At 38.4% G+C, this 11959-nt stretch overlaps 1 protein-coding gene across 2 annotated transcripts; it reads left to right on the plus strand.

The window, feature by feature from the left end:
* The first annotated feature begins 8473 nt into the window (after positions 1 to 8473).
* Positions 8474 to 11449, plus strand: LOC122027674 (pentatricopeptide repeat-containing protein At2g26790, mitochondrial-like). Of its 2 annotated transcripts, none has more exons than XM_042586667.1 (2): positions 8474 to 11284; positions 11398 to 11449. In XM_042586667.1, the coding sequence occupies exon 1, from the start codon at positions 8587 to 8589 to the stop codon at positions 11041 to 11043; it is 2457 nt and encodes an 818-aa protein (XP_042442601.1). In that variant the 5' UTR covers positions 8474 to 8586; the 3' UTR covers positions 11044 to 11284; positions 11398 to 11449. The 2 variants fall into 2 exon arrangements, with proteins under 2 accessions (XP_042442601.1, XP_042442602.1); XM_042586668.1 differs by having other exon boundaries at positions 8774 to 8910; positions 8981 to 11449.
* The last annotated feature ends 510 nt before the right edge of the window (positions 11450 to 11959 follow it).

Genomic DNA, 11959 nt, shown 5'->3' on the forward strand with positions numbered 1-11959 from the left:
TAGACAAATACCCAACCTTGAGCATTTTCTAACATCTTGAGTTCCCACTTGAAATAATGAGGATATCCACTCCCCATTTCAAGTTCAAAAGCTCGTCCATGAGCATTTTCTTTAAAGAAGGTTAACCACCTTCCAAGGTTCATGAAAAATAATTTTCATGCCTTTAAAGAGTCCCTCCCCCTAAAGACATGGTGGTAACTTCTGTCATTGCACCAACAATGACTTGGAATCCCTAAACCTTTAGGAAACCCATATTTAGAAGTTTTGAGGTTCAAATGTTTAAAATTTGAAACAAACCTCAACCTAAACTTCAATGAAGTCTTCCTTAACCATTCCATCCTTGTTTTCAACACGAAAACACCCTTTTTATGTATACAAATGTATTTTAAGGGTTTGGAATGGTTACATAGACTAACCATGGTTCAAAGATGCTGAAGTCAGGCCTTCCCAGCCAAAATCAGCAACTTGGATCGATTGGAGTTGGGATCCAATCGATTGAACCAACCGAATCGATCCACTGATCGATTCAGTATGTGTGGATCGATCCACTGATCGATCCAGCGAGCTTCTGCTCGTGAGATTTACCTTCTGAATCGATCCACGGATCGATTCAGGAACTCCAATCGATCCATGGATCGATCGGAGTTCTGATAGTTGTTGAAATTCCATTTCAGTCAACTTCAGAAACCCCTAGAAAATTCTACAAAAATCCAAAAATCATGAAATTTCGTGTAGACATTATTTAGGGCATACTTAATCATGGAAAAATAGCTTTCTATGAAAATACTTTATATTTTCAAAGATTGACAAAAACTTGAAAACTTACAAAAACTTTAGCGTTTTCTTCAAGTTTGTGTCTAACTATTCAATGGTGATTACTATCAAAAGATAGCCTTCACCAAAGTTTTCCAAAAACATTTTTAAAACATTTTCAAAACCAATATCCCATCATGTTCCTTGGGCATAATGCACATGACTTGTACATTAGCTTTCCCAATGATGGGAAAACACATAACTATGTGTTTTGATGAACTTAAAACTCAAAAGAATGCACTAAATCAACATCTTGAGTTTTGTTCATCACCCTAACATCTCACTTGTATCTAATGTGCACTGAAACACATACAAGTCATCTTATAGGTCTTTGTGAGATGTAAGATTTTGGTTTTGCCCTATTCTAGGGATCATGCATATCTATCTAGGCATTTTGAGAGGTAGACATCCACAAAGGATGTTACTTGTTGATTTACTTGTTAAACAAATGTCACTTGTTTATTCTAATGCCATATGTCCTTAATTTTTAAGGAAATAAACATAATGCATGATAATGTTATGGCATACATCAAAATAAAATAGTTTTCAAAAGAAAGATTCCTATAACTACATGATGTATGTATGGCATGACATGATATTTTTGTATTTTTCATGATAAGTCATGAATGCAAAATACAAATAAGATAAAATATGATGTCATGGCATATTATGAGCAAACAATCATGGCAAGGTTTAGCATAAATAAAATATACCTAGATTACCTATCTAAGTATCGTTAATCTTAGCTAATCCTAAAACTTAAACCCTAGATTGCCCAAAGTGCTTCAAGAGAGTGCCAAAACCTAAATGGGCATTTCTAATTCTCTTGATTAATTTATGCAAATTGAAATTAAGCTTATCCTCAAATGTTGGCATATTCCATTTTTCCTCAAGAGTAATCACATAAATCAAGGCCCGGAGTGCCTTAAAATTTATAAGAGAATACCAAAATCCCAACTTGGGATTTCTCTAGGTTTTCCCAATTTATGCCTTTTTAAGATAAAATCAATTTTCTACCATTAGGCACATTTTACTCTTTCAAGGAGTAAATAATAATTCCATTTCATTTTCAAAGGTTAACAAAAACCTTGAAAATGCTCCTTGAGTGTCAATTTCCTCAAAGTTGGGTTAACTACCCTTCTAATCAGAGTTGACACTCTCTAACCCATCTATGGGGTAGAGAAGATGCTCCTAGGAACCCAACACCTATTGGTGCTCCTTGGATGCTCTAGGTACTCACTAGGGATAACTTCCCTAGATACCTTCCTAGTAACCTTGTTGAGCTTCTTAGAAGCCTTGGTCACATTTTCTAGGTCAACTCTAGGGATAGCCTCTCTTGTGACCTTGTTAGTGACTTTCTTAGACTTCTTAGAAGTCTTAGTCACTTTGGTTGCAAAGATACTTCTAGGGATATCTTCCCTTGTATCTTGGACTTGACCTCTAGACTTAGGGTTTGTTCCATAGCTATATGGAACCCTATGATAACTAGGCACATCCTTTTAGCTTTGGGTTTGTATCCCAAACCTCTATGACCATTGGATGACCTTTGTGCTCCTAGACCTAGGCTATGCTCATTTTGGCCTAATAAGATATTTTCCATCCTTCTTAGGGTCTTTTCCATTTTATCAAGTCTTGACCTCAAGACTTGATTTTCCATCACTAAGTCCTTAGTTTTTGGTTTTCCATTAAGTCCATGAGCATTTTTGTTTCTAGGCTTGTAGCTACAATTCTTAGAGTTCTTGCCTAGACTTTACCTACATTCCTAGCCTTAGGTGTAGTAGTTTTGGCATGTAGGGCCACATGCTTTTCCTTAAAGCCCTCATGCTTCCTATTCTTATGGTAAATCGCATTAAAATGATAAAATTAGAACTATCATGCTTTTTACCATAATGTAAAGGAGTAGGCTCAATAAATGTTACCTTCTTCTTTACCTTGGGCTCCCCTTGACTAATGCCTCCTTGAGCCTTGACCATCTTCTTCCCCTTGAGGCATTGACTCGGTAATGCCCTTTTGATTGCAAGAGAAGCATATGATATGCTCCTTGCTCTTCTTTATTCGGGAATGGTCTCTTGGGTTTCTCCTTGCCCTTTTGTCACTTGACCCTTCTTCTTGGCCAAGTTGGGACACTTGCTCTTGTAGTGCCCACTTTCCCTACACTCAAAACATATTATATGATTTTTATTTTTAATTGAAACATTTATACCTTCTTGTGTAGGGATGGCACTTGCTCCTCCATTTGCTATTTCTTGAATTTCGGAGGTGGCACCATCTTCTTCTTCTTCACTTGACCCGGATGTAGAAGCTTCTCCTTCTTCTTGATCCGGCGTCACCAAGGATTGCTCCCCCTCAATCCTAGAGGTGGAGGCTTCATCATCTTGAACATGAAACAAGGAGTATGCTCCCTCCTTGTTCCCTTCGTTGCATTCCCTTGAGGATGAAGCTTCTTGGATTTCCTCTTCTTCGGAGGTTGAGCATCTCTCAACCTCGGAGTCCTCCTCTTGGTCTTGCTCCAAAGAGTCACCCTCTCTGGATTCTTCATGATCTTGTACAGTGGAGGGGATCTCTTCATGAAGCTTGGCCAATTTGCTCCATAGCTCCTTTGCATCTTCAAACTCTCCAATTTTGCAAAGGATGGTGCTTGGCAATAAATTGACCAAAAGCTTGGTCACTTTGTCATTTGCCTCGCACCTTTGGACTTGCTCCGGGCTCCATTTGCTTTTCTTTAGAACTTTGCCCTTTGAATTTCTTGGAGCCTTGAAGCCTTCCATTAGAGCAAACCATTGCTCTATCTCCATCATAAGAAAATTTTCGATTCTTGATTTCCAAGAATCAAAACTCGTAGAAGTGTATGGTGGAGCCACCCTTGTGTCAAATCCAAGCCCATCTTGGAATTGCATCTTGAAGTTGAGCTTGATAAAGTCTTGAACTTGAAGAATTTGCTCCAACTTCTTCACCCTCTAGCTTTTCTTGATATGCTTGACCCTTCCGGCGATGATTCCGGTGAAGAGCGGCCTCGCTCTGATACCACTTGTTGGGACCAAAAGTAGCTAGAGGGGGGGGGGGTGAATAGCTTGTCGCGTGCTCGTTGCTCGGTGTTGCTTGTTTCTTCAAGAATGCGCAGCGGAAAATACATAAACAAACACAAACACGCTAACACTAGGAGTTTACTTGGTATCCACCTCCAATGGAGATGACTAATCCAAGGATCCACACCACGCACGCACCCTCCACTATGAAAACACTCCTTTTCGGTAACTACCGAGGGCGGAGAAGCCCTACAAGACTCTCAGTACAAGAAGAAGAAAGGGTAGTAAAGAATAAGCAAAAGCTTACAAGAAATGCAGTAAAAACCCTAGCTTCTTCTTCTTCTCGTTGCAACTCGCCTCTTGACTTGGATGAACCTCCAAGAACCTTCAAGAACTGGCAGTGAGGAGCTTAGAGAGTGCTGGGGAGGAGCTGTGTTGAATCTGGAATGAATCGGTGAAGTTCTGCTGAAGAAATCGCACGCCAACAGCTATAAACGACGCCAACGGTCGAATCCCAATCAATTGGATTGCTCCCAATCGATTGGGGAGGCTTTGGATCGATCCACGGATCGATCCAGAGTGCCTCTGTACTCTGGAAAAACTTCTGGATCGATCCACGGATCGATCCAGCACTTATCGCGCGAAGCAGCAGCGTCCCAATCGATCCACTGATCGATTGGGACCTCTGGATCGATCCACGGATCGATCCAGAGAGGTTCTGTTCGTGGGGACTCACCGGATCGATCCACGGATCGATCCAGATCTTCTGGATCGATCCACGGATCGATCCAGATCTTCTGGATCGATCCACTGATCGATCCAAACCTGCTGGATCAATCCACGGATCAATCCAAACCTGCTGGATCAATCCACGGATCAATCCAAACCTTGGTTTTTGCCCAAAACCAAGCCCAAAGCCCCCTAAACCAACATCTAGTCAACCATGACTTGTTGGTACATAAGACCTAGCATCCGGTCACCCTTGGCCAACTAGGACTCTCTCACCAAGTGTCTGGTCAATCCCTTTGACCCACTTGGACTTTTCTCTTCTTGTCAAGTATCCGGTCACTCCCTAAGACCTACTTGGACTTTTCTTCCTCGTGCCAAGTATCCGGTCAATCCCTTTGACCTACTTGGACTCTCACCAGATGTCTGGTCAACCTTGACCCATCTGGATTTCTCTTGCCTGGCTTCACTCACCAGGACTTTCCCAATTGCGTAGATTCACTCACTAGGTCTTTCACCTGGCTTCACTCACCATGATTTTTCTCCTGCCTAGCTTCACTCACTAGGACTTCCCAATTGCCTAGCTTCACTCACTAGGTCTTTCACCTGGCTTCACTCACCAGGATTTTCCTCCTGCCTAACATCCCAGTTAGGACTTCCCAGTCAAGTATCCGGTCATCCTTGACCTACTTGACTCTTCTTCAATCAATATCTTATTGTCAAACATCTAAACCCAAACCAAGACTCAGCTTGGTCAACCAGGTCAATCTTGACCTGAGGGATGTTGCACCAACATGTTGGACATGATATGAGGAGATATCAGGCCTAATAGAAAAGGAAAAAAAATAGAAAAAAAATTTTAGCCAGCATAGCTACATTCTTGGTAGGATGAAGCATAATGAACGCTGCCCCAAAGTAAGCTGAGAATGTTGTGATTAATGAAGCCATAGCATGACAATTTCAAGAGAAAGAGAATATTTGGCATTCTTCTTTACATTCATATCAAATTCAGATTGCAACTATTTTAGATTATATGAATTCCTAAATGTAAGGAGTCTAAATATATTTTCTATTACTATTTTCGACATTCTTAATGGTGGTTCAAAGATTTTGAAAAAAAATAATTTTTTTTTTTTCCTCAAATATGCTATGAGAAATCAGGCCCACATTGTACCTAATATCTCCCTATATTAGACTCACGTTGGATCTGATATGGAGAGATATCTGGCTTAATAGAAAGAGGGATGCTATCAAACTTTATGCTTTTTGTTTGAATTCATCCGCTTCAGTAAACTCCGTGCCTATGCTTTTTGTCACCTGACGAAATTTGTTCTTAGGCAAGAACAATATTTTTAGGTGCTGACCTATATTGAGACCCTATATTTTTGTTGGATCGTGTAAATTTAAATTTAGTTACTTCTCCCAATTTGTCCTTGAAAATTTTCTTCAAGAGCAAAACCTGTATCATATTTTGTAATTAACTTTTATCATCTGCATATCCATTTGTCTTCAGTAAAACGTAGAAAATTCATACTAATGAAATTCTTTATTAGCATTTCACATGACATGTCCTTCTTGTTCGGCTTAAGCCAAGTTGGTTATCATGTTCAAGAAAATAAATTGAATGCAAATATATTTAATGCAAGCTTAAGAGTGTAATTGAAATATCCAATTTGATCTGTTCCCTTTAAATTTAAGTTAGAATTTGGTGTGAAGATAGAGGAGGACAATTATCTGTTTGCTACTCGTGTGAAGAGGAGTCTTAATGTAATGATAAAATTATTATCTTGTGATTTAAAGGTGTTTGAATCTTATAAACAACTTCTTGTAAAAAACGAGTTTTGTGTACTAGCTACTTTTGTTTTTGTTTTTGTTTTTTTACAAAAGTGCCGACTTAGTGGATTTAATAGAGGGTGCACATAATTATATAGATCAAATGTGGACTTTTTAACACTATGATATCAGAAAAGAGAAAAAAACTGATGCGATTGTCTAAAGGAAAAGACCAGTTAATTATTTGATAGAAGCTTTCCTAATGTGATGTGATATCAATGCTATTATCTCCCTTCTTTGGTTTTTCATGTTCAGCTTATCAGTTCTTAATCCTCTTTTAAGGTTCAAAAATATTAGCCAGTGAAGGTGTCAAGGAGCCTCAGGCAATATTCTCAGTTTGCTTTGGGCAGCATTCATCATACTTCATCCTACCAGATATATAGCTATGTTGGTTAAAAAATATTCTCTATTTTTTCCCTTTCTAATGGACCTGATATCTCCCCATATTAGATCCAATATGAGCCTGATATAAAAAAATATCAGGTCCACATTGGGCCTAATATGGTGAGATATTAGGTCTAACGTGGGTATGATATCTCATAATAAGTTTGAAAAAAATAAAAAAAATTTAAAAAAATAAAAAGGAGAATTTAACTTTTTCAAAATCTTTGAATCATAACTAGGAATATCCAAAATAGTAATAGACAACATATTTGAACTCTTTATCATTTTAAAAATCCACAGAACCTAAAAATGGTTGTAATATGAGGTCTCTAAGTCAATCAGTGAGTTTCGACCGAAATCCATAGGACTTGTGGATTTCTAAAATTACAAGGAGTCCAAATATATTGTCCATTACTATTTTCGGCATTCATAGTTATAGTTCAAAAGTTATGAAAAAAGTAAATTATCTTTTTCTTCTTTTTTTTTTTAATTTTTTTCTCAAATCTGTTATGGGAGATTAGGCCCACGTTGGACGGTCGAAATCTACTGATCGATCTAAAGACTTCATATTACAACTATTTCATGTCCTATGGATTTATAAAATTGCAAGGAGTCCAAATATGTTCCCCATTGTTGTTTTCGACTTTCCTAGTGGTGAACCAAAGATTTTGAAAAAACAAAATCTCTCTCATTTTTTTTCTGTTGTTGGACCTGATATGGGGAAATATCAGACCTAATGTGAGTCTGATCTCACATAAGAGGCACAAGAAAAAAATAATGTTTTTTTTTCAAAACCGTTGGACCACCCCTAGGAAAGTGAAAAATAACAATGGAGAGTATATTTGGATCAAAATTCACTGATCGACCTAGAAGCCTCAGATTGCAATCATTTTTTGTTCTGTAGATTTCTAAAATTGTAAGGAGTCTAAATATGTTCTTCATTACTATTTTCGACTTTTCTAAGGGTGGTCCAGAGTTTTTATAAAAACAATATTTTTTTTCTTTCCTTTTTGTTGATATCTCTCCATATCAAGCTTAACGTGGGTCTGATATGGGGAGATATCAAGCCTAACGTGGTTTTGATCTCTCATAACAAGTCTAAGAAAAAAAAGAGAATTTATTTTTTTTCAAAACCTTTGGACCATCTTTAGGAAAGTCAAAAATAGTAATGAAGATCATATTTGAACTTCTTTCAATTTTAGAAATTTACAATATCTAAAATTATTGTAATAAGAGATTTCTAGATTAATCAATGAGTTTTGGTCGACCTAAAATTATAATTATTTCAAGTCCTGTGAATTTTTAAAATTATAAGGAGTCTAAATATATTCTCCATTGTTATTTTTAACTTTACTAGTGATTGTCCGAAGATTTTAAAAAATTTAATTTATATTAAATAGAATGAAATAGGTGAGAGAAAATCAGAAAGAGATTTGATTATTTTACATGAGCAGAGATAGAGGGAGAGAGAGGTTGCATGACATAGTTGTTAAGAGAGGTAAAATAGAAAGATTAGATATATTAGTACATCTTTGATAATTACCAAAGTGGGATAGATTTATTTTAAAAAGTTAGGTGCCCTTCTAATAAATTGTCGAATTTTTTAAATTTAGAATATAATATTTAGGTTATTGACTGTCCTCACGGATGTGCAATATATAAGACGGTCCCCGAATTTGCCACGCGGGACACGGCGCAGCTAAAACCCATAGAACCCTAGCGTTCCTCTCCCTCCGGAATTCGATCCCCGAACTGCCACTCTGATGATTCCTCCGTCGCCAAGGCGGAGTCTTTGATCCTCTTGATGCGCCATTTGCCCCGATTTGGATCATTCCTTCGATGCCCTAACGTCCTGTCTCTCGCCCCTGCCTTCTGCTCCTCCTCCTCCTCCTCCGCCGCCGCAGCCGCCACCGCCGCGGCTGTTGAAATTGATGGCTCGTTTCCTATTGTAGAGAACGACGCCCGTCCTGCTTGTAATTACTCTGACCGGAGCTCCTCCGGGTTGGCATCTCATCTCGTCTTGCGAAGGCTGCGATCTCTGGAGCGGAAACCTGACAGAGCTCTTGCTTACTTCAATCGTATCGAGGCTCTCGGATTTCACCACGACCGCTCGACCTACTCGGCTATTGTAAGAATCTTAGCGAACTCTTGCCGATACGAGCAGTTGGTGACTGTATTTGGGAAATTGATATCTTCAGGTAGGGACAATGCTGTCGAGGTGTTGGCATTATTGGATGCCCTTGCGCCGACATTAAACGATTCGCCCTCGTTAAATTGTGCACTTGATTCGATGGTAATATCCTACACCTCTTATGGGACAACTGTAGAAGCCGTGGATGTGTTCTTCCAGCTGATTTCACTAGGTTTTGCTTCATCCCCATGGTGCCGCTCGATATTGATCAAGTCTATTGCTGAAGATGGTAACTTGGTGTTGATGATGGAAGTTTACAACCGCTTGAGGGAGTTAGGGATTAGTTTGGATTCTAGTGTATTTTTGGTGGTGATCAAGGCTTTGTCTCAGGGAGGGAAGATTGATGAAACACTTCAAATACTCCGTGAAATGGAGGAATCTGGATTAAAGCCTTCTCCCCAAGTTTACTCGGCTATTATCAAGGGCTTGTGCACCTGTGGAAGATATGAGGCTGGTTATGCTATTCTTGAAGAAACCTCAAGAAATGGTGTAGATGTGGATGTTTTAAGCTATAACAGGGTGATTGGTTGCTTGTCTAAAGATAGAAGATTACATGAAGCTGAAGATCTTTTGAAGAAGATGATAGGAAGAGGTGTGCACCCAGATGTGTACAGTTACAAATTTCTTATTCAGTATTACTGTGAAACAGGGAATCTAATAAGAGCTCTGAATTTTTATGATGAAATGTATAATAAGGGCCTCAGACCAGATGCCAGCATTGCAGGCTTCATCGTTCTTTGCTACAGCAAGTTGGGTATGGATTCTGAAGCATTGGCGTTCTTCGAGAAGGTGAAGACCTCTGAGCTTTATGTGGATGCAGTTCTTTATGATATAGTTTTAATTGCTCAATGCAGACTGGGGAGAATGATGGATGCAGCAGAGACGTTCCAAGAAATGAAGAATAAGGGCTTCATTCCTGACAAGATCCACTATACAAATTTATTAAATGGCTATTGTCGCAAGGGAGAAATGTATAATGCCCAGAAGGTATTTGCTGACATGGTGAAGAGTGATGTTGAGCCTGATCTTTTAACTTACAATGCGCTTGCTGGTGGATTTTGTAGGAATGGATTTGTCAATGAGGCATTTAAACTTTTAGATTATATGTTGAATAGAGGCTTCGAACCTAATGCTCTCACCTATAGTGTGGCTATTGATGGTCTATGCAGAGCTGGGAAGCTGAAGGAGGCAGAAATGCTTTTTGAGATATTGGAACAAAAGAAAATTTCACAGTGCACTATTATTTTTAGCGCAATGATTTGTGGGTATCTGGAATCTGGTTGCACAATAAAAGCTTTTGGGCTTTTTGTTAGACTTCAGAAGCAAGGCTCCATTGTTGATGATATTGCTCGCTCAAGGCTTATAAACCAACTGTGTCGGCAAGGGGACATTGAAAGAGCTTCCTCTGTCTTCAAGTTGATCCAAGAGAGGCAAATTGTGCCTAATGAAGTTTGTTATAATAATCTAATTGCAGCTTATTGTCAGGTGGGAGATATATGCAATGCTCGGCTTTTGTTTGATGATTATGTAAACCGAGGCTTTTCACCCGATGTTATTTTGTATACATCCATGATAAGTGGATACTGCAAGACCAATCACTTTCAAGAGGCCCATGAGTTGTTCTGTCAAATGATAGAGAGTGATATTAAACTGGATGTTATCGCATACACAGCAATCTTGGATTGCCATTTGAAGGAAAATTTGCACAAAGCAAGGTTAGGCCACAATAAGGAGAAACTGAAAACCAGAGCCTGGGAAATATTTTGTAAATTGGCGAATAGTATGAAGGCTATGGAAGTCCAGCCTGATACTGTCTGCTACACTGTGTTGATCAATTGGCATTGCAAGATGGATTATCTCGAAGATGCTCGTAAACTAATAGACGAGATGTTTGGAAATGGGCTTGCACTTGATGCTTTTGCATATAATGCTCTACTCTCTGGATATTGCAACCGAGGAGATATTGAAACAGCTAAAAACCTGGTAGAGGAAATGCAAAGTAGAAAAATCCAGCTTACCAAGCTTACCTTCTCAATCTTAGCTGAGAAGCTCAAGATCTGGCAGACTTAGTGTACCAACGCGATTAGTTCTGTCCGAGTAAGCACTCTTGACTTGTCAATTATTAATTCAATGGCGGGAATGAAGACTTTCCCAACTCACATTGAATTGCTGTGGCAAAGATTTGCTAAGCACCATACATCACTCTGAAATTTTGTGTGCAATGGAATCGATACTGGATTTTGGACTCCTGGTTGTGTTATTTCTGCCCTAATTCCATATTCCAGACCATCACAGCACATGCATCATCAGGGTATGTGTAGGTTCACTTTGTTAACACTACATTATTTGAAATTCCTCAAACTGCAGTTGCCTTTCTTTGTTTATGAAGATTTTATCGACATAAATGTGTAAAAATCATTCTAGTTTTCCGGTTGAAGAGTTGAAGAATTGCAACTGCAGTGCAGGTTCTGGTCAAGATGGAATTAGTAACCCTCAATTATATAGAGAGCAAACCATTGACACCTTGAGAAATTGGGTTAAATTTGCTTGAAGGTTATTTATACTGTGAATTTAAAAGATGGATGTACTTTGAGAAACCATAATTAAGTTAAGTACTTTGCCTGACTCGACTCGGCCCTTAAGGGTTGGATCGCGTCCCGCCAGATCTGGCTTGGTCTTCTTTTATGTTAGACTGAAACACTTAGATGAAGTCATATTACCACCCAATACTAATGTCAATATTGCAAGATTTATATTGTTCGAGTCCCAAATATAATGAATATTTTGGAGGTTTGTTTCTGAGTATCTATAACTTATTAAGGTGTTTTCAGATTTAGAAGATGGTCTACTTCCAAGATTAATTTGAACACTTAAATTATTATTATTATTATTATTATTAAGAATTTTGGGATTTTTTTACATTTATTTAAGTATGTTCTTTTATTTTAAATTAAACTATAGTGTGTAGGTTCTCATGAGTCATGAT

This window comes from Zingiber officinale, chromosome 10A (genome assembly GCF_018446385.1).
Source record: "Zingiber officinale cultivar Zhangliang chromosome 10A, Zo_v1.1, whole genome shotgun sequence".
Lineage (NCBI taxonomy): Eukaryota > Viridiplantae > Streptophyta > Magnoliopsida > Zingiberales > Zingiberaceae > Zingiber > Zingiber officinale.

Coding starts and splice junctions, on each gene's coding strand:
- LOC122027674 (XM_042586667.1), top strand. CDS start 8,587: ATGCGCCATTTGCCCCGATTTGGATCATTCCTTCGATGCCCTAACGTC.